Source organism: Gekko japonicus, unplaced genomic scaffold (genome assembly GCF_001447785.1).
Source record: "Gekko japonicus isolate JY-2015 unplaced genomic scaffold, Gekko_japonicus_V1.1 scaffold231, whole genome shotgun sequence".
Classification (NCBI taxonomy): Eukaryota; Metazoa; Chordata; class Lepidosauria; order Squamata; family Gekkonidae; genus Gekko; species Gekko japonicus.
Window position 1 is genome coordinate 1,154,236 of NW_015165837.1, and position 25,738 is coordinate 1,179,973.

General features: G+C 44.2%; 1 protein-coding gene across 1 annotated transcript in view; it reads right to left on the reverse strand.

Moving 5' to 3' along the window:
- Positions 1-25,738, reverse strand: part of COL28A1 (collagen, type XXVIII, alpha 1) — an 85,216-nt gene that overhangs the window by 20,577 nt on the left and 38,901 nt on the right. Inside the window, exons 14-24 of the mRNA XM_015410937.1 lie at positions 24,255-24,323; positions 18,636-18,704; positions 18,007-18,075; positions 16,402-16,470; positions 15,183-15,251; positions 13,667-13,738; positions 11,793-11,861; positions 9,269-9,340; positions 8,402-8,470; positions 5,314-5,382; positions 2,275-2,343 (exon numbers count right to left, since the gene is read on the reverse strand). Of these exons, the coding sequence (XP_015266423.1) occupies positions 2,275-2,343; positions 5,314-5,382; positions 8,402-8,470; positions 9,269-9,340; positions 11,793-11,861; positions 13,667-13,738; positions 15,183-15,251; positions 16,402-16,470; positions 18,007-18,075; positions 18,636-18,704; positions 24,255-24,323 (765 nt within the window). The remainder of the gene's footprint in view (positions 1-2,274; positions 2,344-5,313; positions 5,383-8,401; positions 8,471-9,268; positions 9,341-11,792; positions 11,862-13,666; positions 13,739-15,182; positions 15,252-16,401; positions 16,471-18,006; positions 18,076-18,635; positions 18,705-24,254; positions 24,324-25,738) is intronic.

Here is a 25,738-nt window from a genome sequence, read left to right on the forward strand (position 1 = left end):
GCTTAATTACAGCCCAGCCTTAGAATGGCATTTGTATGCATTTTTTTACTCGGTTGTGATTATAACTCAGTCTCCTTTGCCCTTCATGTCTACTCTACACACAACAAGAAGATTACGCCTATACTGAATCCCTCCCACGGGCAGCTTGGCATGAATGAGGCCTTTGTTAGCACACAATTCCTCTTCTCTGCTGTACGCATGTGCAAGAAATCTTGCAAACCGATAGAACACTGCTCCAATTGAACTTCAAGGAACATTCTTCAACAGCGGAATTCTAACTTGAGTTGTATGTAAATTTATTACTTGGAGGGTCTTTGGTTAAACAAAGCTATTTTTAAAACACATAGAGATAAAAGCAGAAACATTTTCCATTTAGAGATTCAGGAAGGTATTTCTCTTTCAAGCTGTCCATAGTGCAAAAAAACAAATTAAAATGAAATCTGCATCAGATCTCTATAAGGTCAAAGTCACAACAAAACAAATTAAAATGAAATCTGCATCAGATTTCTATAAGGTCAAAGTCATAACAATATTTCACATGTTCTAAGTGCTTCACATAACATTATCCCAGTAATCTATTTGTTGTATCCTGTAAACAGTAAAATGCTAAACAAACTTTGTATTTCATTAAGATTTTGTAATACAAGAACCAACAACGATCCTTCAAGCAGCCCAGTTCTATTTTCCAGCAGAGGTTTGTGCCTTCCCAAGTTAAAGATGTATGTGGTACATGGCACATGTCGGGTTGCCAGTTAGTGGGAGATGGCAAGTGGTGACATGGGTGATGCCACTGGGTGATGGCATGACATCACTTCAGGGATAAACCAGGAAGTGACATCAGGGCTTTCTAGGAATCACTCGGGGGGGGGGGCAGTTTTCAGCTATTTCTAGACCAGAGTGACTTCATTCATTCATCTAACATCAATGCAGATTCTGTGAATTTAGGCAGATCATGAGAGGGAGGGCAGGAAGGGTTGCCTCAGTGCTTAGTTCTTGTGGCCCTTTCTTACATGCACAGGAAAATGCTGATTGACAGTTTGGGGTCAGGAAGCAATTTTTCTCCAGGCCGGTTTGGCCAGGGATCCTGGAGGTTTTTTGTCATCTTCTGGGCGTGGAACAGCACTCACTGTGTGTAATGTATTCAGCCTGACATGCCCGGACTTGCCCGGGCTGGCCAGGCACAATTCCTATGTAAGCTTCAGTCGAAAGACAAAGGATCCGGAGGATCCTAGCAGGCCCAATCAAAAGGGCTAGCTGCCCAGCCGGGCAACCAATGGTCGCCCGGTTACTGTAAATAGCCTATCGGGAGTAGGGGGTGTGTTTAGGTGTGCTTGGTGGCGGGTTTTCTGAACGCATATAAACCGGCCTGCGAGCTGGTCAGTTGTCTTTGTCCTGAACTAAATAAAGGTATGCTTAGCTGAAATCACTCTCCGTCTGCATACTTTTCACTGGCGACGAAGGTGGGATTTCACTGTGGGTGTGGAGGGGGAGGGATTTGTGAATTTCCTGCACTGTGCAGGGGGGTTGGACTAGATAACCCTGGAGGTCCCTTCCAACTCTATGATTCTATGATTCATTCCGTGTTTTCCCTAGAGGTGATATAGCATCATCATACCAACAGCATTTCCCCCCCTCCTGCCAGCTGCCAAAGCACCAGCAGACAATGGGAGCTGGGTAAGAGAGATCCCTGCCTGCCCTCATAAGAGCCACCAAGGTGGCTAACAAATTAAAACATACATAATAAAATCACACCTTAAAAACCATTAAAATCAACAAAAACATCATTAAAACTGTTTTAAAAAGGTTAAAATCCATACAAAAATAATTAAAACATTAGGCAGGAAGGAAGCATCACTGAGGGAAAACCAAACCAAACAAAAAAGTCTTCACATGATGGTAGAAGATAGCAACAGAAGGGAACAGAAAAGTCTCCCTGGGGAGAGGGTTCCTGAGTTTTGGTGCCATGATCAAGAATCTCTCTCTAAGGTTGTCACTTGCCTAAACTCAGAAGATGGGGGCACCCGAAGCAAGGCTGCAGAAGATGACCACAGTGATCAGGTAGGTTCATAAGGGAACAGGTGGTCCTTCAGGCATGCTGGTCCCAAACCAACATCACCTTCTATGCATCCTATAACTTTACAATGTGATCTTCTAATAGTTTCAAAAGACATTGCAATATGTGGTAATTGCTGAGTAAAGATGGGCTATTTCATTTGCAATGAGTGACTGAAAGTTAGCCCTAATTGTTTCAACACAGTACAGCAGCAGGAGTACCTTTTGCCCTGGGTCACCCGCTCCTTTCAGACCTCTTGGTCCCTGAGGACCGGGTGCTCCGGGAATCCCCTAAGAAGAATAAAGGTCAATCAGTTTCACACGACTTCAACATGTACAAACAGTGACATTCCCACCTTAGTTTAGGGAACTTTTTCTCCCAATGTTTGCATTGTAAAAGAACCATAAGTTTCATGGTATCAATGGCAAGTTGTTGTCTTTGCCAACCGGGGCAATATAGACAACATTACACTTACTTGTGGACCTGGAAAGCCATCTCCTTTTGGACCCGGTAGTCCACGTGGCCCAGTCAGTCCTGGAATGCCCTGGTTCACAATATAAATGATCAGATATGTTATCAACTATGTTAACATGGGTAGAGTTTGTGTGAGAATGCAAATCAACTGAGTGCTGAGTCACAGCAAGGCAGGGAGCAGAGAAGACAGTCCAGAGGGAGGCAGGCAGGAGTTACTGCTTATTGGAGATAATGCTGTCACGCAAAGCTCTCAAGATCTGGCCTCTGAGGGGTAATTGGCAGGGCTAAGAATGAGAACTGGCAATCCTGTAGACTCACTGGGGCCAAGGGTCACTGAGCAACTCCATGAGGCCCACTGTTGCTGCATGGTTCTCCCCTCCTTATTTCCGTTTCAGAAGCCACATGTAAAATGAGGGGGAGCCCACAGTTCAAAGAAAAATGGCAGAAGACCTACTGGAAGCGTTCAAGTACTTGACTGCCCATAAAGAAGCTCCCTGGATAATTGACAGTGCTTGAATTGAAAACTGAAAATATTCATTCTTTCAGTAAAGGAGGAAATCTAAGGGCAAGAGGTTGCGTCTGTATTTTGACTTCAAATTCCTGTGCTGGAAAGAGTTGCCAAACAGATGTTTGCACTTAACATCCAAAATAGATTAACAATACTGTTCTCTAAGAACTGTCAAATATCTTTTTCCTGATATCAGAAGGAACACTGTTCTCGTGCTTTCATGTCACATTATCCTAAGTGTAAAATAGGCATCAGAAGTCTCACACAATGTTTTCTGTTGCTAGACTGTCAACGCAATTCTAGGCAGAGTTATTAGCTTGGGGTCCTGTGACATCATTCCCCTTGTGCTTCTTTCCATCTGCTGTGGAGACTTTCCTCTGCAGCAGCAGCTGCTTCCTCTGCCACTAAGACTTCTCCATGAGTAAGGGGCTCCTTGGAAAATATTGATCTTGCACACATGGATGTGCTAGTGGCATATTCCGTTGTGCACATGTGCCCTGAGCACTCTGCTGATCCTATTCTTTCACAGTGTTTAAAACTGGGCAAAAAAGTGGTCATCTATAGTCACCATCATGTGAAGTTTTTCTATCTTCTCATATTTTGGAATCTTTTTTTTTTCTTTTTTAAGGCTTGTGCAGGGGATAGCCAAAATACTGGTGGAAGAAGCTGTTGGAAGGAAAAAACTGTTGAGGCCCACAAAGTATCCAAGCTGGAAAAGGCTGGACACGGACTGGAGCCACTGATGGCTTGGGCCATTATCCAAAAGAACAAACTAGATGGAGAAGTTTGAGCAGAGGAGATAATGATACTATAAGAGCCACCTGTTGTTACACGAACGGTGCAATTTTAAGCATGCCTTCTTCGTGTGGTTTAGCCCTAGGAATGTGTTTTTTAGGATTGTACTGTTGGTATATCAACTTTGTCTGTGTACAGACATGCATATCTCAAGGAGCGAACCCATTATGGATCTGCATTCACCCCTTCTTGGACAAACATATAACTTTCTTCAGATAATAAAACTCAGGACAAATCCATTCTTCCTGCTAGCCAGTGGAAAGCAACTGTGCAACAGAGCTGTGACTGGGCAGTTCTAGTGACAATCGCAAAGCTCCTTCCCCTAGCAACCTATGCAGAATGCTAATTGGCTGGCCTTTGTGGAAATCATTCTTCCCCTCCACAAGCAAGATTTCCAGGTGTGTTTTTTTAAGATTGACTTTTTAAAAAGGTGCTGATATAAAGGCTTAACTGGATGAATGTATCAAATACCTGGATTAAATATAAATCCAAATATCTGTTTACACATGAAGGGAAACATGAAAATCCACACTGGATTTGAAGAAAGGTATGTACGTCAGTACACAAGCGATGGCAGAGGGGAGCGCAGCTCACTCTGCAAGGGAAAGCCCACACGGGCCCCTGTTTACATGGAAGCACTCTAGTCACCTTTTACTGTTATACTGTAAGTAGCAACTTTTCAAAATGAATGCACAGAAGTTACATTTGTTGCATCAACTTGTTAAATGTACTTTAGCTCCTAACACTGCAAAAACATTTGCATGTGCTTAACCACAAGCATCTCCTCCCCGTGAATCTGTGGCCCTAACTAGGTAAACAAACTACGAAAGTAGTACAGTGTAAACTGCTCTGAGACCCATTAGGGGGCCATGGACGGTATAGAAATTGGAAATGTAATGTAATGTAATGTAATGTAATGTAATGTAATGTAATGTAAGAGTCTCTCTTCTTTTTTTTTAAGCGTTTGGAGACAGGCATCTAAACCTTGTCCTGTAAACATGATGAAGCAGTTTATAAACTGTTAGAAACCTTGGGTTAATAAATGGTTTGCGCAGAATTATGTTCATCTGAGGTTTTATATCAGTTGCACCCTGACATGTTACTGATATGAATAACGACAAAGGCTGCCAAACAAAACCAGGTCAAAATAACAACAAATCTACCACGACAAAGAACCCTTGGAGCTGTACAACAAGCAGCACTTTTGTTCTCAGAACCAAGTATTCCCCTCATCTGGAACTATACATTAAAGTGAATGAGGGATGGGGAGAGAACATATTCCTAAGGCAAGAAGGATAGTAAGACACAATTAATATGCATGTAGGAATCAGAACCCTTAACAGAAAAGAGCAGCTGAACGTTCTCTGGCTGCCATCTGCCCATTCAAAACAAACAAACCATTCAAATATTCCTTTCTACTTTCTATGTGTCATATTAAATTCATTATTTATTTGTTCATTTAAAAAAAAAAAAAACTTCATACCATAGGTCCCATAATGGAATTTCCAGGACTTCCATCATTTCCAGGAGGCCCAGCAAATCCTTGTTCCCCCTACATATATACACAGAAAGAAATCACATCATATGCAATTAGGACATTCAGTTTTTGATTGAAGTACCAGGTTCAGATATTCCCAGATGATGCTAGGTTTTCTAGAGGTATTTCAATCTGCCTTCGGTGTGATTTGCAATCTGAAACTGCCTCGGTTGCCCTGATGGGAAAGTGACAGAGGGGTGAAACCGGATTCTCCTGTATCTCATATCAGCTCTCAGTACCATCAACCATGGAACCCTTTTGGGATGGGGCAGCAGTTCCAGACGTACCTGGCCAACCAGAAGCCAAAGAGGGATAATTGTTCGATCCTGTGGCATTTCATGCTATGGGCTCCATCCAGGTTCCGTTTTACTGCCAGGCTTTTTAACATTTACATGAGTGCGGTTGTCTCAAAGTTTGGAATAAAGGGTCATGATCATGGAAATGAAGCCCAGCACTTTGATCTGAGTCAGGTGAACCATTGTCTGGAGGTGGTAACGGACTAACAAATGGGAGGGCCAGCAAAGTGAAGTTCAATCCAGATAACACTGAAGTGCTGTCAGACAGTAGAGAAGGGAATTCAGGAGTGAGAAGTCAGCTTCCTCGGAAACTAAGCAGGGTCAGCCCTGGCTAGTATTTGGATGGGAGACCTCCAAGGAAGACCAGGGTTGTGACACAGAGGCAGGCAATGGCAAACCACCTCTGAATGTCTCCTGCCTTGAAGATCCTACGGGGTCACCACAAGTCAGCTGTGACTTGACGGCACTTTCCACCACTACATCTATACTCTGATCACATCCAGATTAGATTTATTTAAATGTTTATACCTCACCTTTACTCATGGCAGCTTATATTTGAAACATACAAAACACAATAAAATCCAAAATAACCCACCCCACCCCCCACAAAATGCCCCATTAAAAGCTCTAGCAAATTAAATGCTCCTAGGGTCCCTCATAAAAGTTCTCGGGATGGTGCTGCTCCTCTCTGTAAGATTCCGCTCCACTGTAGCAGCGTCCGTTAAGCGATAACGAGGATTGACGAGAATGGGGTTTCTGGAACTGCCTCAGACGTAAAGGTGCCTCTCCTCAACTGAGAGTGCATTGCCTTTTATCCAGGGAGACCTCGGGTCAGTGTTGTATGCACAGCTGTGCCCTTTTCAGTCTCCACTGAATTTCATCCTCCCTGGCAGACCCAGGTTAAACCTTTATTCTCATTTTCAACCTCTCCCTCCCGCTTAAAGGTACACAAACCCCCCTTGGCTTCTATGGGCTGCTTCCTCTCTGTTGGGTCCTTGGAGATGCCGATAACCCCGCACGGCTCTTCTCTGACTGGTGGTCGAGGTTGTCTGTCTTGCCCTCTGGCTCTGCCAGTTCCCTTGGTCCCGCTCTTCTTCTCCTGGGTGCAGAAGTGCTCTATGCATTCCGTATCTTCGTATCCCGTATCCTCGGGCCGTTTCTCCTGGACGCTGACAGGGATATCCTGACACTCTCTTCAGGGAACTTATTCCATAGGGTGGGAGCAACCATAGAGAAGGCACAGGTTCTGGTCATTGCCAGGTAAGCTACCCTAAGCAAGGAAACAGCTGGTAGCTAGAAACCTAAAGATCATAAGTGGGGGCATATGGAATGAGACAGTCCTTTAGATAGTCATGTAGATTACTGTATGAGTTCTCTGTGTGGCTGCCGTCTAAAACAGTTTGGAAGCTTCAATTAGTGCAAGCTCAGAAACCAGACTGTTGCCAGACTGCTGACTGGCATTAATTACAGAGATTACAGAGAATGCCAGTTTTACAAATTCTGGCTGCCTATTTACTGCCGAGCCCAATGGTGAACAGCCAGGGACCAATGTACCTGAAGGAACAGCTGCTACCATGTATGAGATTTTTGTGCATGGCTTTGCGTAGTCTCCCTCCATCACTGGAGGGGAAGCAAACTGTGACAAGAGATACTCTTTTCAGCTGTGGCACCCCTCTTATGGAACTGTCTACCCTGTTCACCCACTAGGTGCCAAGCTTGTTAAACTTTCAGGCATTTTCCCAAGTTATTTTATTTTTGCTCTTTGTATGTATCTCTGTGCTGACCATAGGATATCTTTTTTTTAAATGCCGATTTATTCTTGTCCAATTCCAATAACCTTTATTGGCATAACAATAACTCTATAAAAAAGAATAGCAGCGCAAATTCAACCCACGCGTCAACAAAGAGAAACAATGAGAGTACAGCAGTTTGTAGCATTGTAGCAAGATAATAGGGCAGTTATTCTTAAGTAGCCTTCTGTTTTAAAAGTTTTATAAGACTTAAGAACTGCTGTTTAGTGTTCTAATGTTTTAAACTAGTTTTTACATAGCTGGTTTGTGCTAGGTACAGCTGTTAACTGGCTTTAATGTATTTATATTTTTATTGCATATGGTGTTATGTTCATTCATTTTAAATAATTATATCCTACCTTATTTCTTTAGACACAAGGTGGCTAACGGGGCACTAACAACTTCCGAGTTCCTTTGTGAGCCACCCTCAGGCACCAATATTGACTGAGGAGTACAGGATATGCATTTCAAAATAAATATTCCACTGGTTTTGCCAACGGCTGCTTTTCAAACAATGGCTGTGGAACAGGCCCTCAAGCATATCATACCCATGACAAAGACAATTTGTGTAATACTGGCAGGAAAAAGACTGAAAATAAAACAATAGTTGTAATGCTTAATGTAGATCTATGGTGTGGCCACACTTGGATCATTCGTTTTAGCCCTTGCCTCTCTATGCAAGCCCAACTGGAATGAAAGGGGTTCTGTAGAAGGTTCTGACCAGTGTTCCCTCTAAGCTGAGTTAGTGTGAGATAGCTCAGTTTTTTACCTTCCAGCTCACACATTTTTGTCTTAGCTCAGGAAGGATGGCTCCAGAGCAAGCTATTTTATGCAGTAGCCAAATTGCTTGCTCACAGCTTTAATGCCAGTAGCTCACAAAGTAGAATTTTTGCACACAAGACTCTACAGCTTAGAGGGAGCATTGGTTCTGACTGCAAATAAAGTCACCTTGGGGCCAGGTGGCCCACGAACTGAAGGTCCAGGGTTACCAACTGCACCTTTGATTCCAGGTTCACCCTGAAACAGAAAAGAATGAGTTACTTTCACTAGTTCTCAAGTACTTGCTTTCATCTACATTATTAGGAACTCATTCAAACATGGTGAGATCTCCATATACATTGGTTCCCTCTGGATTCTCAAGGAGGTCATAAAACCTTTTTGTTTAATTGCTGATTACTACATTTCATTCATATAGCTTCTCATTCACAAAGTGATCAAAATCTAGTGCTGCAAGAGACACCAAGAATCACCTGCTTCGGTTTTCTGAACTAACATAATCTGTGCAATTCGACCACAAATTGTTCTTTTCAGTTATAGCAGGTTTAATGATAGATGATATATATATATACACACACACAGTAGTTGTGTGTAACTCTCACATTTGTGCAATTATTATTTATTATGTGTCAACTTTTCATCCCTCTTTCCAAAAAAAAGTTCAGGATGGCACAGATGGCTCTGTCTTCCCTCCTTTTATTCTCAGAACAGCCCAGAGAGGTAGGCAAGGCCAAGAGAGAGAGAGAGAGAGAGAGTTACTGGTTCAAGGTCACTCTGCCAGCTTCATATATGAGTGAAGATTTGATCCTGGATTTCCCTAGTCTAACTCCTATACATTGGCTGGCTAAGCTAGCCCCCTCACCATGTACACTACTTCTTCCTTGTTTGTTTTAATCATCTATATGGTCAGAGACTGGGCAGATGATGGGGACCAGACACATTACAAAAGTGTTCCTAGTACATAGAGTAAACTACACACAAATGTGTTATGGAACCTATACATGGGGGGAAAGCAACGCAGGAAACAAGTAAATATACCTTTGGTCCTAGTGGACCTGATACTCCTCTCACACCAGCAAATCCTTGCTCTCCTTTCTGTCCCATTTCACCCTGACCAAAAACAAAATCAGCATCAATGCAGAGTTGTTTCTGTATGTGTTCTGCTTGGAGTAATCTATAATGAAAGCACAGATACTCAGTGATAGCTGAACTTTCCATCTGTGACTTAGAGACAGAACTGCAGAATGGAAGGCTTGGGCTACTGGGCCTTAAGGGGTACTAACAACTGCCAAACATTTGGCAACCTTGTCCCCAAACGCTTTCCTGCCTCAGCCCTTGGGTAGCTGTTTTCCTGGCTCCCACTGAGGATGCCATGAATTCACTTGTGGTTTGCCATCCTACCTTGCCGTTGCTGAGCAGTGACAAGTATTTCCTACCTGCCACTACACCATGTCTCAGGGCTGAAGAACAGTGATAGAAAGAAAATTTACACCTGAAAGATGTGTGACAGATTTCACACCAACCTGTAATGCTGATTGGAGGGGGCATGGCAAATTATTGATGGGGCACTGCCCCCCTTTGCACCTCCATGGCTACAGGCCTGTCTAAAACACATTTATTTATTTTAATAAATTTCTAGCCCACCCTCCCTTGCATAGCAAGGCTCAGGGTAGGTTACAACAGTATAATAAATTATAATAAAACAAAAATAATATCGACAATTGTTAAAATCCAATTTTAACATCATTTATGGTGCTAATTAATACAACTACTCCTGAGTCCCCTCCACATATGTGCACAGCAGATGGTAACCAATGTTACAGGAGATGGGTGGATGAGTAAAAATCATATAAGATGGAAGCGCACCCAGGGAGGCCAATACTGATAGAACTCCGCCACCTCAACCATAGAACTTGTGGAACATCTCCGTTTTACAGGCCCTGCAAAACTGCAGTAAGTCCTGCTGGGCCCAGATCTTTCTTGGGAGAGTGTTCCACCAGGCCAGTGCCAGGGCTGAAAAGGCTCTGGCTCTGGTTGAGGTTAAGCGGACCTCCTTCAAGCTAGGAACCACCACCAGGGCCGTAGCTGAAGCCTTCCTAGTGGGAAGGCCCTGGGGAAAGTGGGAAGGCTGGAGTGTGTGTGTGCGCGCGCTTTGCGCGCGCACCGCACACACATCACCCGGAAGTGGGGAGTGTGTGAGAGAGAGAGAGGCAGAGGCGGTTGCAGGCTGGGAAATCCCTGTGCGCAAAAGGAGTGGGGACTGCGGACTTTGCCCTTGGTAGCTGCGCTGGACTGGGACCAGCACCAGAAAGGGATTCGATGCAGTTTCTCCCTGTCTCCAGCCCTCCTCCCTTTTGATGTAGAGCTCTCTATCTCCCTCCCTCCCTCCCTCCCTCCCTCCCCCGGTCTCCTTCCTCCTCACCATTGCTGTTCTCCTTGCTCTCCATCTCTTTGGGATGGTGTCTTGACGGGGAGGGGGAGGGGGAGGAGGAGGAGGGCAACGATTCAGCTGGGAAGAGGGGTGGGAGATGCCTCCTCGCCCCCCTGCCCTGCGAAACTTTTATTGCAGCTTTCTCTCCTGCCCCCCCTTTGTAAACTGAAAGACTGTAGCTTGCAGGATGAAGAGTCCCTCTTGAGAGAGGAGGAAAAGGCAGTTTGGCAGAGGAGAAGAGGAGGAAGGAAGAAAGGGAGGGAAGGACCTCGAGCGTTGCTTCAGGGGCCACGGATCTAAGGGGGTCGAGGCAGGAGAGCCCCCCTCCCTGCCTCCGTCCTCACTCTTCCAGGCTTTGGGCGGCTGGTCGGGAGGAGAAAGGAGGATCACAGCCTTCCGCCAGCCGAAGACCTGAGGCGGTGCTGCACTTCCAAACCCGTGCTCCACAGGGGGGGTGCCGAGGCTTTGCAAACTCAATTGGGGTCTGTTCTGAAGGCTTCCGGCTCTCCTAAGGACTGCTTGGCGCGACGATAGGACTTCCTCCCCCCTCGGCGACTAGATCTGTCTCCCTCGCCCCAATCTCCGCCTGGATCTCTCTCCTCACCCCCTCACCCTGCCAGGCGGAGAAGCCAGCCCTGGGAACTGATGTTGGACCCCTTCGTCTTCCCTTCCGTGCAGCACAGGAGCCCCAAGGACTGGGAGAGGTTGGCCTCGATGTTCTTCGGGAAAGACTTGGGTCTGCTTGGGGTGTTGTACCAAGCTGGCGATTAGGGGGGGAGTTTCTGGCCGAAAGTGAGACCAGCCTTTCCCCCCCCCGTCGCTCCAGCCCCAGTGGCTCCCGGTGGTGGAGGGCCAGCACTTGGAGGCGAGGTGGTGCGTCCGGGTCTCTCTCTCTCCCCCTCGCTCTCTTCCCCTCGCCCCGCTTGCCCTTCTCGGCCAGTTATACAGACTCCCTCTGGTGCTCGAAGTTGCTGCCGCTGCTAGGACTCGATGCTTGTAGCTCCGGAGCTCGGGGGAGGGGGAGCAGAGGATCGGGAGGGAGGGGGCCCGCAAAACCAGCGGAGGGCAGGCCCCATGGGTCCCACGCAGGCTACGGGCCTGACCATCACTCCAAATAATATTAAAGCATACCTTCAGACCCATTTCTCCTCTCCCAGGCATTCCTTCTGGGCCTCTTGGGCCAGGAAATCCTCGTTCCCCCTAAATTAAATACGATGAGAGTATTAATATTCACAGAGTTCTATATCTGAAGAGTCAATAAGAATAAATGGGTACATAGACTCCCCTAAGATGTACATCATCACAGTGCAAACCTATGAATACTGTGAGGACTAGAGGGTGAGTGGAGGGTTACAGTACAGTCCTAGTCTCCCTTATACCCTTCTAAGACCACTGACTTCAATGGACTTATAAGAGTGTAATTCTGCTTAAGATTGCACTTTTAGACATCATGCTTAATTTATTTATTTATTTAGATTTCTATCCCGCCCTCCCTGAAGGCTCAAGGCGGCTAACAGGGCACAATGGCAAGTAATAACAATAAAACAGTATAAAACATTAAATTACAATAGACAATTAATAAACCCATAAATAGACATCATAAAACATTTCCGGTGCTCCTCTATACAGTTCCAGATGTTAAGATTTTAAGATTTTGAGACCCAGATGGTGTTCTCAGTAACATAGCTAGACAACCACAGCAGTATAAATCATACTGCCCTGCCGTCCCCTAAACACGTCCCATTCTCTCCAATAGTGCCCGCACCAGCGGTAGCAGTATGTGGGAATCATAGGGCGTTGATGGAACGATGATGGTAAAACAATGATGGCATCCTCCTTAAAGCTGTCCATCCTCAATTTCTTTCCAGGACCAAGATCATCTTGAAAGAGTCATGATGACCACCTTGAGTTCAGCTGAGACTTATGTTGTTTGCTCTTCAACCACTACTACATCACCAGCAGTGTCACCCCAACTTAAGAATATGCAGACAGATGTCCAGGTTCCTATTTCACTTTGAATGCATTCACTGGAGTCTGCCACATCTATCATCTTCCTCATATGTACAAACAGATATTTATGCGGCCCTTTAATTACATTTAAAGCCTAAAATCATGTAAGAGAGGTAAATCCACATCTTTAAATGTAGGTCTGCCCCATTCATGTACAAAGCAAAAAGGTGGTGGATGTTTGGGGCTAAAAAAGGTCAAAGGGCCACACAGGCAGGGGGAGTCGAACCTATCTTCCTTCTGGCTTTTCCCCTTAGTGCCTCCCTAAGGAAGTTTGGGAGAAAGTTGGGCTCCTACCCAATGGGTGGCTGGGCGAAAAAGAACCTGGAGGGATAGATATGAGGTTCCACTGTAAGCCAGAGAATCCCTTTGGCTCTGTAAATTGCACCCCATCCCATTATACATGTGAGTGGGTCATTGGAAGTAGGGTTGCCAGGCATTGCTTGGCAACCAGCAAACAACAGGGAGGCAGGGATGGGGGGAATGACATTGTGCCATCACCTCTGGTGAATATCCAGAAGTGACATCACTGTGCCAGTGTGATGCTCTAGGATTTGCCCCAAACTCTATGGTAAAATTATGCTGCATGAGTGGCGCCATGTTGGGGGGGGGAGATGGGGAGACAAGTGTCCCAGGCACATTAATCCTGGCTATGGGGCTGCTTTGCTGCAAGTATGCCTCTATCCCAGAGGAGCAGCAGAGGGGAATTGGGGAGATTCTTCTGTATCCTGCCTCTTGTCTGTTCCACTGTCCCTTTTTCCTTCCTTCCTTCCCTTCCTGTCTTTCTGTTCTCTCTCTGGTGTCCATGAGAGAAACATGTGCTCTCAGAATCTCCTTCTATCCTATAATCAGACAGATAGACAGAATGCCTGCGTGTCCATACCTATATCAGTAGGTATTTCAGTTGGCCATGTGGAGTGCAGTGTACCCTGTAGACTGAAGCTGGGCCTTTTGTTTAGGATGAATATGGATAGGTGTAACAAACACAACTGTGTTACCTTTTTCCCAATTTCTCCAGTTAACCCTGGTTTCCCATTTTCTCCTGGAAATCCTGGTATTCCTAGATCTCCCTTTGAAAGAAGTTCAAAACAAGGTTACTATTAATCTGGTGCATAAAATATTCCTTAGTAGGTTTAGGGTGGGAAGTGGCTGTTTCATTTGTCTTGAAAAAATATTTTCCCCACCTTAAAATATGTGATGCCCCTTGTCCATTCACACAGAGAGTGCCTACCACCCTCTACAACCTCTCTTGTTCAGGTTATGGGTTATAAGTAGGTAAGGAAGTCATTCTTCTTGTTTCTTTTAAAATCTACAGAGAGTCATCTGAAGAAGTGAGCAGTGACTCACGAAAGCTTATATCCTACCACAAATTTTGTTAGTCTTTAAGGTGCCACTGGACTCTTTTCTACTGCTACAGAGAGTCATGACCATCTTGCACCTCAGGTCCCCTCTCTCACTCCCAGAGATATCCACAGGCAGGGTAGCCCAGCCCCCTTTAATAACCAGCCCTCACTCACACAAGGCTATTGGGGTCGGGGCTCAAATACTGTTCCAATCACTCACTGCCTCCATTCATTCATATCTTATACGTGTACAGACCGAGACATTAAATTGTGTGTGTGTGTTTGTGGGGGGGGGCACAGTGGGAGAGCTTCTAGTGTCCTGGCCCCACTGATGGACCTCCTGATGGCACCTGGTATTTTTGACCACTGTGTGACAGGGTGTTGGACTGGCTTCTCTTATGTTCTTATGTACTTCTTTCCCTTACACATGCAGCCCACAGGATTAATCAAAACAAGAAACTTTTATTTATAAGAACAAATATTGAGGAAAGTAAAATCTAAGAAACAAGGTTTCACTCCATAGAACTTCTGAACTAAGGTCCTGTGCCTACAACTGAGATCCTTTAGTTACGGATTGGGGGGGGGTGTTTGGCAAAACCGAACAAAAAATTCCCTCCCGAATACCTTATCAGTATAGCTGAGCCTGAACAAAGCTGATTTTGGGGGGCTTTTGATTCAGGTGTGTTCAGCTATACTGAGAGCCAGCCCCAGCTGAGATGGTACTGAGCTCTTAGCTCCATGCTGCCCCAGGTGACCTGGTATTTGTACCAGAGTGCAAAAAGTAACACCAAGAAACAACCCAAATAGAAAAACAGATAGCCAGTGTGGGGTAATGATTAGCATGCTGGACTAGGGTCTAGGGAACCCAGGTTTGATTCCCCACATTGCCATGAAAGCTTGTTCAGTGGCCTTGGGCCAGTCACACACTTGCAGCCAAACCTATCTTACACGGTTGTTGTGAGGATAAAATGGAAAAGGGGAGAATGTTGTAAACCCCTGTGAGTCCCCATTGTGGAGAAAAGGGGGCTATAAATGACGTAAAATAACCCAGAGTGTGGCAGAGTTAAGTGACCAAACACTTGGCCTACCTCCTGTTTCCTCCTCCAAGTTTCCATTTTCCCAGGGCAAGAACTAAATTCTAGACATAAGAATAAAAAAGAGGGAGGCTCACCTTAGGTCCAGGTAGTCCAATTCCTGGTAGTCCTATGTCTCCTTTTAGTCCAGGTGCACCATCTTGTCCCTTAAAAGAACATATATTTTTATTTGTAAAGCTAGTAGTTTTTCTATTGATTTGCTATTCATATAATAATCCTGTTCTGCAAGCAGACGGTTATCAGCCTTTGGAGAGTGTGAACAGCTTCATGAGAGCCTGTAATTTGTTTTTCAAGTCACATCAATGTAACATTCCTGTATAGGGCTGCCAAGCTCCCAGTTGGAGCCAGGGGTTTCCCCACCCCAGCTCCCATTTTCTGCCACTGCTCTCAGTGGTAGTAGCAGAAAAATAAAGAAAAAAATGGCTATCAGCCCAACAGCATAACATCACTTCTGAGGGAAAGTCAGATCAGGCCTTTCTAGGAGTCTCTAGAAATTCTATGGTTTTCTTTGGAAGTGACATGACATCACTGACAGCAGGGCCCCCCCCCCCCATCTCCCCACTCTACCATGGCTGGCAACCCTAGTTCTGTGGGATAGAACATTCTTTCTTCAATTTTCCTGAGAGCAACTATTTTATCTACTGTGTCCTCAATAGACATTTTAAAAATGATTCCGTTTTACTTTGTTCTCAACTTACACATTTTCTCTCTCTCCCACTGACACCCATTCTTGCTCTTTTATTCCCTAGGTTGTGAAGAAAGTTTCAGGCACATTGCTAGAAATTTGGTAGAGGGAGAGGCTTGCTGGACTAAATAATGTTAAGTGTACAAAGTCAGCTCCTACAGGGGGGAGCAAAGCTAGTTAGATCAAGTTATGGATGATAGCCTTCTTTCTAATCTGCAAAATTCTGTTTCCTTGTTTGACCCCCAAATGTAACTCTCAGGCTGGCTTCCTGCTTCTTCATACTCTCCTCTTCCTGCCAGCACGGGAGCTAGAAGCTTAAAACTTCTCTCTATCCACTACTGTAGCTTCCTAAACAAACACTTTCTGTTCTTTTTTACCTGGGTGCACCCTGGTTATTGTGTGAGGATAAATGGAGAAGGGGAGAATGTTGTAAGCTATTTGGAGTCCCCATGGGGAAGGAAAGTGTGTTATAAATGAAGTAAATAAAAAAGTAAACCGTAATTTCCATCATTACCACTCCCACCCTTGAAGTTGCACAGACATTGAGCCTTAAATTCTAAGTATGAACGTATCAGCACAGTAGCAATGTACATATTTACTTTAAATAGTACCTTTGGTCCAGGTAGGCCTACGCCTCGTGAACCTTTTATCCCAGGCACCCCTTTCGGACCTTGAATTCCCTGAAGAGAAAAAAAATGAAGTTAATTATTGTTTCCTTGGGTGCAATTAAATGTGACAGGGGAATCCATTTGAATTGATGAGGAAATTGGGGGAGCTATTTTTTATCCATAAGTGAGCATAAATGTGAGGGGAGTTCCCCTTTTACCTCATAATGCTCCATTCTTTGAAGTATGTTTCTTTCAGTCCAGCTTCAAATGACAGAATATAGTGAGGTAAGATGAGGGAGGAGGCAGAGTTTAGCTCCCCTTTTCCATTTCCATTAAAAAAAAATCCCACACTTGGTATATGACTGGTCTGGGGGTAAACACTGCTCCCCTCTATTGAAACTAGTTTGATATAAACACTACAGACAACAGAGTCAAGAAGAGATACCTAGAATGAGCATTAGTGATAAAAAACAGTTCACAAGTTCAAGTTGTGTTGTGAATCCCAGTGTGTGTGGCAAATTAAGCACTATATATATATATACATACATACACATACACATACACACACACATAAACTCTTAACTACAAGAAAACAATCCATAATTGAAAGCAGTGCAAATGTGTACTGTTACAATGAGCCAAAACAACACTTTAAATAAACAAATTACAAAATACATACCAATAAAAGTCAGGGAATTTTTAAAAATAATGGAGGTCTGTCACAGATTAAAAGGGTAGTTGCTGTTATGTTCAACTTCATTCTCTATTTTATACAAGCAAAGGAAAGAAACAAAACTTATCTTCCTGCTCCATGGCCAACTTGACTTACACCTGCAGAACTATTGAGATATACTCCAAATTGGAAAAAGTACTGCTATCATGGGACAAAACTAGATTTTTATTGCTTCACCCAAATCTATGCAAAGTACTGTATATTTGTTATATTTGAACTTCAGAAGACAACAAGATAATTTTTGACACTGGATATTTAAAACGCTCATTGTGAAATTTCGTGTAGAAATGGTGCTTTCTGCAAAAGAATAACCTGTTGTGCTACCTGAATAGATAACAGGTGTCTCTCTGAGCACAATTACACCCTCCATTAAAGTCAGCGATCTTATAAATGTGCTTTGGATGCCGTTTCCCCCTCCCCCAAAGAAACACCCATTAACTTTGGCTACAGTATGTTTTGAATCCAACACTGTAAGGTCAATTTGCCTGGCTGTCTTTTGAAAAATAATTCTAAAATAACTGCATCCTGATTGTCATCCCCAAAGGATCTGGATTCTAATAAAACCATGCTGGCTTAAATCCAAGTATTAGATTATGAATCATGCTGCAAATATGCAGGGAGTAAAAAAGCAGCACTGACTTAAATTAGCCAAAGATGGAAGTGCATCAGGACTGGCCAGTTCCAAAGGGGCTCAATACATTCTGTTGGCCATGCTTTTGCAAACTGTGCAATGTTGTTGTCCTCAACAAAAATAACAGGGCCACAATTTATGACCCTAGTTATTCATAAAGAAACAAAAAGGCACAACATGCCCAAACTTGGTATTGGACTGATCCAAACACACTGTGTTTTGACTTGCCCCGAAGTCCATTTACCTGAACTCCTTGGATACCAGTTCCAGTTGGTCCCATCGGGCCCTGCAGTCCATCCATCCCTCGCTCACCCTGCATGCAAAATGCTCTCTTTAGTAAAATGTTGTGAGTTTCAATGGAAATATAAGTAATCGTCACCATACTATTTTTAAACTCAAAATGTCTTTCCCATATTCTTGAGTACATACTAGCTCACCAGCAATTCAAAAGAAAACTCTCCGGGGGGAGAACAAGATCATGGAATTTAGAATATTTGTAAAAATGATGAGATCAGGGCAGGACGCAGAAAAATTGCACTTACATTTGTTCACGACAATGGGTTCCAGCCAGCCAGCTTTTTCATTCCATATCACCTAACTCCCCCTCCTTGCTACAGCCCCCATCCCACTTTGCTTTGTTCATGCAAAAGCACCATGATCTTCAACATAGCCCTTCTGGTGGTCAGAGGGGATCCCTGTCCCTTTTCCAGCAGTTGAAGAGCTAGCGGGATCCAACCCAACACATCTAGGCCATTCCGTTTCCCCCGAATTCCTTATTCCACAATGTCTTCTCAGTTCCTTGGAGCATTCTCCACATGGTGGTTTCCAGGTCGCTGCTTCAGCACTTTGCAGACTCTATTCTATGTGTTGTACCTTATCTCCTTTGATGAACTGGCCTGGTGGTCCAACTGGTCCTGCTGGCCCTTCAGAACCTTTTTCACCCTGGAAATATTGGGAATTCAAATTGAATTAAGACTTAGGAATGAATCCATATGAATCTAACTGGAATCCATGAACAGGCATTTAGTAGCTCACAGTAATACACATATATTTAGCCTAATGCTTCTTAAACAAACCATCTGATGATCTCAACAGATTACTTACAAATATAAACAATACTTTCTTAAATAGGCATTATACTGCAGGGTGAACCAAACTGGGTTCCAAACCCTTGCTTGCACAGGTAGAAAACATCTCTACTTGTGCAACTAGTGGTCTGTGATTTCTATGGATTCCCACTGCCAACTGCAGCCCTGTACTGATTCCATACCATTCCCAAGGGTCTTCCAACTCCAAGAGTGGGATTTTGAAGGGTGTAGGAAGGTTGATTGAAAGATTGAAGGTCAAAGAAGACAGGGACGGCAAAGGATGAGATGGTTAGACAGAGTCATAGATGCAACGAACATGAAATTGAGCAAACTTCAGAGGACAGCGGAAGACAGGAAGGCCTGGCATGATCTGGTCCATGGGGTCGCGAAGAGTCGGACTCGACTGTGAGACTGAACAACAACAACAAGGAAGGCCAACACAAGAAGGAAGATAGAAACCCCATTCCACAAAGAATGATCTTCTTTAAAAACATATATTTCCCCCTGATAAATACTAATAACAAAGTGTGGATCCCAATTTCAGTTACTGAAATTGAGCAGAACCCTCTCCTTTCCTAGCATTGCCCCAATGGAACTGGGGGCTGCAAGAGCCTTTGCATTCTACAGATAGAGACAGTGATCTTCATTGTATCTGGTTTTCTCCTAAAAATTGCCTCCAGACAACCAGCTATCAAAGCTTTATAAAAGTGTTAGCTATTTTCTATCCGGTTACTAACATAGGTGTGTCCTAACAAGTGTGCCAGTAAACACATTTTTGGAGTGCTAACTTTTGTGGTCAAAGCAATGGTATTCCCAGTAGTCATGTATGGCTGCGAGAGTTGGACTATAAAGAAGGCCGAGCGCCGAAGAATAGATTCTTTTGAACTATGGTGCTGGAGAAGACTCTTGAGAGTCCCTTGCACTGCAAGAAGATCAAATCAGTCAATCCTAAAAGAAATCAACCCTGACTGTTCCCTGGAAGGCCAGATAATGAAACTGAAGCTCAAATACTTTGGCCACCAAATGAGAAGGGAGCACTCACTGGAGAAGACCCTGATGCTGGGAAAGATTGAAGGTCAAAGAAGACGGGGACGGCAAAGGATGAGATGGTTAGACAGTGTCACAGATGCAACGAACATGAAGTTGAGCCAACTTCTGAGGACGGCGGAAGACAAGAAGGCCTGGCGGGAGCTGGTCCATGGTGTCGCGAAGAGTCGGACTCGACTGTGCGACTGAACAACAACAACAACAACAACAACTTTTGTGGATTTTTAAGGCTGCCCTTCTGTCTCTTCCAGGGTTGTGTTTGGTAGGACTGCAGCTGTCCTTCTAGCAGCAACCTCTCTTGCGGGAATTCAACAGATGCAACAGAATTTTCATGCCACTTGATTCCCCAGGAACAAGCAACAAGCCAGGGACAACTTCACCTGCTTCATTTTTGCATGTTAGGCTGCTGTAGCAGGGTGAATACAAAAGCTGGCTGAATTAACCACAGTCAGGGCATGAGACTGAAAATAATAAATAATTATTGCTGAGCAGTCAGGTTAGAACAGATAAAAGGAAGTACTTCTTCACCCAAATAGTGATTAACACATGGAGTTCACTGCCACAGGAGGTAGTGGCAGCTACAAGCATGGACGGCTTCAAGAGGGAATTAGATAAGCATATGGAGCAGAGGTCCATCAGTGGCTATTAGCCACAAGATATAGATAGGAACTTTCAGTCTGGGGCAAGTGATGCTCTGTAATTCTTGGTGCTTGGGGGGGCAACAGTGGGAGGGCTTCTAGTGTCCTGGCCCCATTGATGGACCTCCTGATGGCACCTGGTATTTTTGGCCACTGTGTGATAGTGTTGGACTGGATGGGCCATTGGCCTGATCCAACATTGGTTTCTCTTATGTTCTTAACTTCCCAAAATATATCAAACTCTGGTAGCCTGTGTACCCTCTGGTCACAGGAATGCTCTGTGCAGAGTGTGTAAGAGGAGCTGTGGCTCAGGTGAAGAGTGTCTGGTTTGCACACAGGAGGCACAATGTTCATTCCCAGCATCACCAGTTAAAAGGGCCAGATGATGTGAAAGACTGCTACCTGAGATGCTGGAGAGCTCCTGATAGAGCAGAAATACTGACCTTGATAGACCAATGGTCTGAGATTATAGGGCAGCTTCCTGTGTTCACGTGACTAAGTCTACATCTTTAACATCTAAGGGTCAAACTAGACAAGACATTTTTAATGTTAGGTCTGGGTTCCTCACAGTATACATGAAGCCCTCCAGCAGCGCAAATAATGCCTCCCGGGGCTGTTTCAAGTTAGGGAAATGGCACGGGGGAGGGGGGAGCAGAAATTTCTTGTCCTTCTATCCCATGGTAATTCTGAAATCTGAATCAGAATTTTGTGGGGCTTGGGAAATCAGTTGCCAGCAGTTGCTGCCTGACTGAGGGGAATGAAAGTCAGGTCAGTGGAACCCCAACCCAACATTTAAAAACATCACATCTGCTTTGGTCCTAACAAGGTATGACAAGTTAGAAGAGCTTTAAAAATGTGCAATACTTCAAGGAGATGGCCCTAATCTCTGGGAATTTGGTTTCTGTCCAAACATAGTAAAAGATGCAGTAAAATATTTAGAGTGCACTGAGTGGCAGATTTGTATATCTGAGAAGAACCTTTGTTTTTCAGAAGTGGAAAAACAAGTAAACTATCTCAGACAGCAGGAGGCTGTGAATATTTCTGGTACATATCTACCAGGACAGGACATATGTGGGAACAGGACACTCAACTAGCTTTAATTGTCATAATTAATCATTGCTGCTATCTTTAAATCATGTTTGTTACTCAGTACGTTTTTCACATCCTTTGTTTCCAGAAGCTGGTGACAGTCATGGAGAAATAAGAGTCCATACAAATTCTATGACTACATTGCTTTAGTATCAGGATTCCCCAAAGTGGAACTGTAAATGGGTTTGTTCTTCAGAGATAAACCCATGTCAAATGAAGTTTCTGATAAAGCAGGTCTACTTTGAAAGTGTAAGTATAGAGGGAGCTACTAAAGAGAGATATGCTGCTGGAGGTGCTGGCACGTTAAGTCACAGAAGGAAGCCACTTCCAATGGTGGATCGTGCCCTGTAGATGTGACACAGAGCTGCACAAACTCTGTCTCTTAAAGTTAAGAGTTGCTGGTTTTATTTTCTTTTGTATATCTTGGAATAGTTATACACACCCAGCAAGAATCTGCATTTGCATTTTTAACTTAGTTTCATGCTGCTGTGACGTCGTCTTTCTCTATGCTTGTTTGAATGTTGTTTGGAGAAGATTCTTTTAAAGCAGTGGAGAGGTGCAATGACAGTGGAGCCGCCCCGAAAGGACAATAAACAGGTGTGGATGTGCAAAAGTATGCTAGCACTCTTGAGGTGTGAAAACAACACCAAATGTAGACAGCTTTTTTAAAGATGGAGTCAAAAGGCTGGGGCACCAGAGGGAAAGACAAATGCAGATTCAGCCTATATAATATATTTCATAGATATATAACAGTTTTGAAGAAAGAGATTTGAATATTTAGTTTCTTTACCACTTTCTTTACCATTTGGACACATGAAGCTGCCTGATCTTTTGGTCCATCAGGGTCAGTATTTTCTACTCAGGGTCTTAGACAGAAGTCATTCACATCACCTGCTACCTTATCCTTTCCATTGCAGATACTGGAGACTGAACCTGGGACCTTCTGCATGCCGACATCCCCTTCAATTTGCCACATCCTCTTCAATTTGTGCCTTCAGCATGCATTCCTAATGCTAACAACCATAATTATTCTTATCAGATGTAACGACAAATTATAGTTTCATGTTGGGTGAGCTATGGGCTCATATGCTCCCTCTTTCCTCTTCTTCTCCTTGTATATTTCAATTCCCTTTCTGTTTTTTAAAATCTTTTTTTTTTTTTGCCATCACATCACTCTGACTTCTGGCAACCCCTAGTGGGGCTTGGAGACAAGGGATGTTCAGAGGTAGCTTGCCATCACCTGCCTCTGCATCACAGCCCTGGTATTCCTTGGAGGTCTCCCGTCCAAATACTAGCGAGGGCCAGCCCTGCTTAGTTTCCAAGATCTGATGAGTTCGGGCTTGCCTGGGCTATCCAGGTCAGAGCAATTCCCTTTTTGTTTTGACACAAACCATAATTTGATGTTACATGCCATCGTAAGCCACCTTGAGGCCCTTTTTCAAGAAATGAGTAGGCTTGCCAACTCCAGGTGGGGCCTAGTGATCTCACAGAATTACAACTGATCTCTGGGCTACAGATATGATTTCTCCTGGAGAAAATGTCTGCTTTGGAGGGTGGGCTGTATGGTATCATACTTCAGAGATCCCTTTTCTCTCCAAATCCCACACTTCTCAGGTTCCACCCCAAATCTCCAGGAATTTCCAGACCTGAAGTTGGCAACCTTAGTTATAAGTGACATAAAATACATTTGAAAAATAGATGAACTGTTTTGCACTTGACCTCATAACCAGAATTGCAAACCATGGGCTGACTATGGCTTTCAACTTCTGGTTTGGAAGACTAGTGGAAAACATAGAACGCTGGTTCAGATATGGATTTTCATTTCGATTCCATGGAGAAGTTTCAAGGGTGGAGGGGAAAGCATGATTCTCACCAATTCCCCCTCCTCCTGCAGACCTTCAACTCCCCCTGGTGCCATTCCTGGGAGTGCCCTGTTCCCCAGGAACAACATTTCAGGGGACATTTTGGAGTGGGGAGGCACAAGAAACTTGCACCCTGTGAATGGAAATCCCCTCCACTGTGGAATCCCACTCTATAGCTGCCTCAAAAGGAAAAGTACCAGAGCACATGGGGGGAAGAAGGGAGCATGTGAGCTCAGTTCTTCTTCCACAATTCCAAGCCATGATTAGCAACACAGGTGAACTAAAGAAATGTATAGAATGGTTGAGCTGAATAGAGAAATGGGTGGTCCCTGAGGAATAATAGCATGTTACTAGAGACAGAAAAGGAAAGGCAGACTGCTTCCCCACCCACTCTGATGCACACTCCAGTCTGGTGTAGTGGTTAAGAGTGTTGGAGTGGCTTGTGCCATGGAAGCTCCCAGGGTGACCTTGGGCCAGTCAACACACACTCACCCTAACCTACCTCACTGGGTTGTTGTGAGGATAAAATGGAGGAGAGGAGAACGAATTAAGCTGCTTTGGGTGGCCACTGGGAGAAAGGCGGGGTACAAATGAATAAATATATATTTTTTAAGCTGAAGAAACATTAGTAGAATTAACGTGTTTCACAAAAGCAAAGATAAGTCTGCAGAAAGAAAATATCAAGTAACCAAATGTACACCTAGAAATTTGAAGAGGTTAAAAATGGTAACAGATACCCCATTTTTTGTTTGCTTGCTTGCTTTTTACCTTTTGGCCTGGAATTCCTTCTCCTGGTTGACCCCTTTCACCTGCCACGCCCTGAGGACCACGGGGACCCTGAATATGGAACAGAAAAGTATATTTCAAGAGTGAGATCCAACGCACTGTGGGGCTCTGATTCATACAGGAAGCATACAAAGAGAGGAGGAGCTGCTCACATTCTCTCCAACCTCATGAAATACACCACATAAGCAGTGGTCTGTGTGTATTGCATATCCTGATCTCTCCAACCTCATGAAATACACCACATCAGTGGTCTGTGTGTATTGCATATCCCAATGCTGAAGAGAATGTGGGCAAGCTCCTACTTGCACACCCACAATCCTTGACTGGAGATGAGACTGTATGCACTCGAAGAATGGTGGCGCTACACTGAATGCATAAGGAAATCCCACTGTTATAATTATAAGATGAAAATAACAAAGGCCACAAAATAATCAGTCATTTCAAGCAGATGAGAAGGACTTCTTGTCATGTTACTTCTTTGGCCTTACAGGGTATGATCCTTCTCAGTGGGGCTTACTCCCAGGAAAGTGTTCTGAGGATTGTACCGCATGTGACCCTGGGCAGTCTATCTCAGCCTCAGATCTACCCTCACAGAGTTGTTTCGGGGATAAAATGGAAGAAAGTAAAACCCGGTTCCCTGAGTTCCCTGGAGGAAGGTTGAGATAAACATATAATGCATTTTCAGTTGCTTATCTCAATTTGGTAATCTTACATATTTTTATCGAAACATAAACATAGAAACATAGAGCTGGAAGGGACCCCATTAGGGTTGCCAACCTCCAGGTGGGGCCTGGGGATCTCCCGCTTTTACAACTGATCCCCAGCTGACAGAAATCAGCTCCCCTGGAGAAAATGGCTGCTATGAAGGGTGGACTCTATGGCATTGTACTATGCTGAGGCCCCTCCCCTCCCCAAACCACGCCCTCTCCTGGCTCCACCCCCAAAGTCTCCAGGTATTTTCCAACCCAGACTTGGCAACCCTAGACCCCATGGGTCATCTAGTTCAACCCCCTGCACAATGCAGGAAATTCTCAGCAACCCCCCCCCCAGTGACCCCTGCTCTATGCCCAGATGAAAGCAAAAAATCTTCAGGATCCCTGGGCCAATCTAGCCTGGAGGAACACTCCTTCCTTACCTCAAGTATCAATTGGCATTGCCCTGGGCATATAAGAAAGGGCCACAAGGGACTCACCAACACTCTCATGATGTCTTCAGCCATTTTTTCCCTCATCTACATGTGTCTTTCCTCATCTATTCCCCCCATTCCCCAAACTTCAGCAGCAACAGGTTGATCCTAGATTATTTATAATTGGGGCTAATGGCGAATTTGTTTACTTAGTGATATTCATAAACTATTATTATCGTAACACTTTTAATATTGAACTATGCCTAAATTGACATTCATAACTTGGAATGTTAAAGGTCTTGGGAGCTCCAATAAGTGTAAACAAATACTAGGCAGTCTT